This window comes from Sinocyclocheilus anshuiensis, unplaced genomic scaffold (assembly GCF_001515605.1).
Source record: "Sinocyclocheilus anshuiensis isolate Anshui unplaced genomic scaffold, SAMN03320099.WGS_v1.1 C32384970, whole genome shotgun sequence".
Lineage (NCBI taxonomy): Eukaryota > Metazoa > Chordata > Actinopteri > Cypriniformes > Cyprinidae > Sinocyclocheilus > Sinocyclocheilus anshuiensis.
In genome coordinates this window covers 1-927 of record NW_015615735.1, presented here as the reverse complement: position 1 = coordinate 927, position 927 = coordinate 1, and the positions used below count along the sequence as shown (strand labels likewise).

General features: G+C 52.5%; 1 protein-coding gene across 1 annotated transcript; it reads right to left on the bottom strand.

Moving 5' to 3' along the window:
• Window positions 1–6: 6 nt before the first annotated feature.
• Window positions 7–832, bottom strand: LOC107682593 (serine/threonine-protein kinase SIK2-like). Its single transcript, XM_016478785.1, has 2 exons — window positions 670–832; window positions 7–592 (listed from the first exon to the last, which is right to left on the bottom strand). Exons 1-2 carry the CDS (start codon window positions 747–749, stop codon window positions 43–45), a joined length of 630 nt encoding a protein of 209 aa, XP_016334271.1. The 5' UTR covers window positions 750–832; the 3' UTR covers window positions 7–42.
• Between the last annotated feature and the right edge of the window lie 95 nt (window positions 833–927).

Genomic DNA, 927 nt, shown 5'->3' with positions numbered 1-927 from the left:
TGAGTCAGAAATCAAGGTAATACTGGTTATTCGAGTCTCGGCTTAGTTCACCAGCACAAAACCATGCTGGGAGTCCACCGTCTCCATCATTTCGCTGTCCAGAAATGGGTTGGCCAATGCCAACCCATCGTACCCAGCCGCTCCGCCCTCTGCAGGTGGAGCAAGCTGCCCGGGATCAAGCGGATAGTCATATTGCTCCGGGTACAGTGCTTCTCCTGAGGCGGAGTGGCTTGGATCGCAGGCTGGGTATGTGTAGTTGAGGGGTTTGGGCTGTTGGGGCTGCAGCGGAGCGGAGAAGCTTTGTGATAGAGGCTGCATCTGAGCATAATGGCCCAGGTAGGGTTCATACGGCAGGGATTCTGGGTTGGGCTCCATTAGGTGGCCGAGAGGCTGTGCATGTGCAAACTGAGGTGAGGCCTGGGAACTCTGCTGATGTGCTGGTGCTATCGAACCCTGGGGCTGAGGTGGGGCTCCGGAGTCCTGGTGGCCCATGGTTGCACAGGGAGCGTAAGGGTCCTCCACAATGTGCATCTGGTTAAAGTAGGTCTGCATTTGGGATTGTTTCTGAAGATACAGACGTTTCTGTTGCAGCCTGCAGATCAAACAGAAGGGGTTTAATAGATGGATCACCGGTTTGACATTAAGGGAAAGCAGAGTAATCTGTAGTACCTGTGCTCCTGCAGCTGCTGCTCCAGACTGCGAGGAGTTTCTTTGCAGAACATCTGGCAGCTGCTGGGGCTGTTGGCCATCAGTGTGGCTTTCTGTACAGAGATACACAATGATAAGGATTGTGCAATGCAGAGCTGTAGAAATCGTCCCGCACTGCCATGAACATCTTGAGAAATACTGCAGTGAACTTTAACTGCAGTGTTTAATCACCTTTATTGGTAGCGATAGCAGAAAAAGGACAGAAAATGTCGGGGGGGG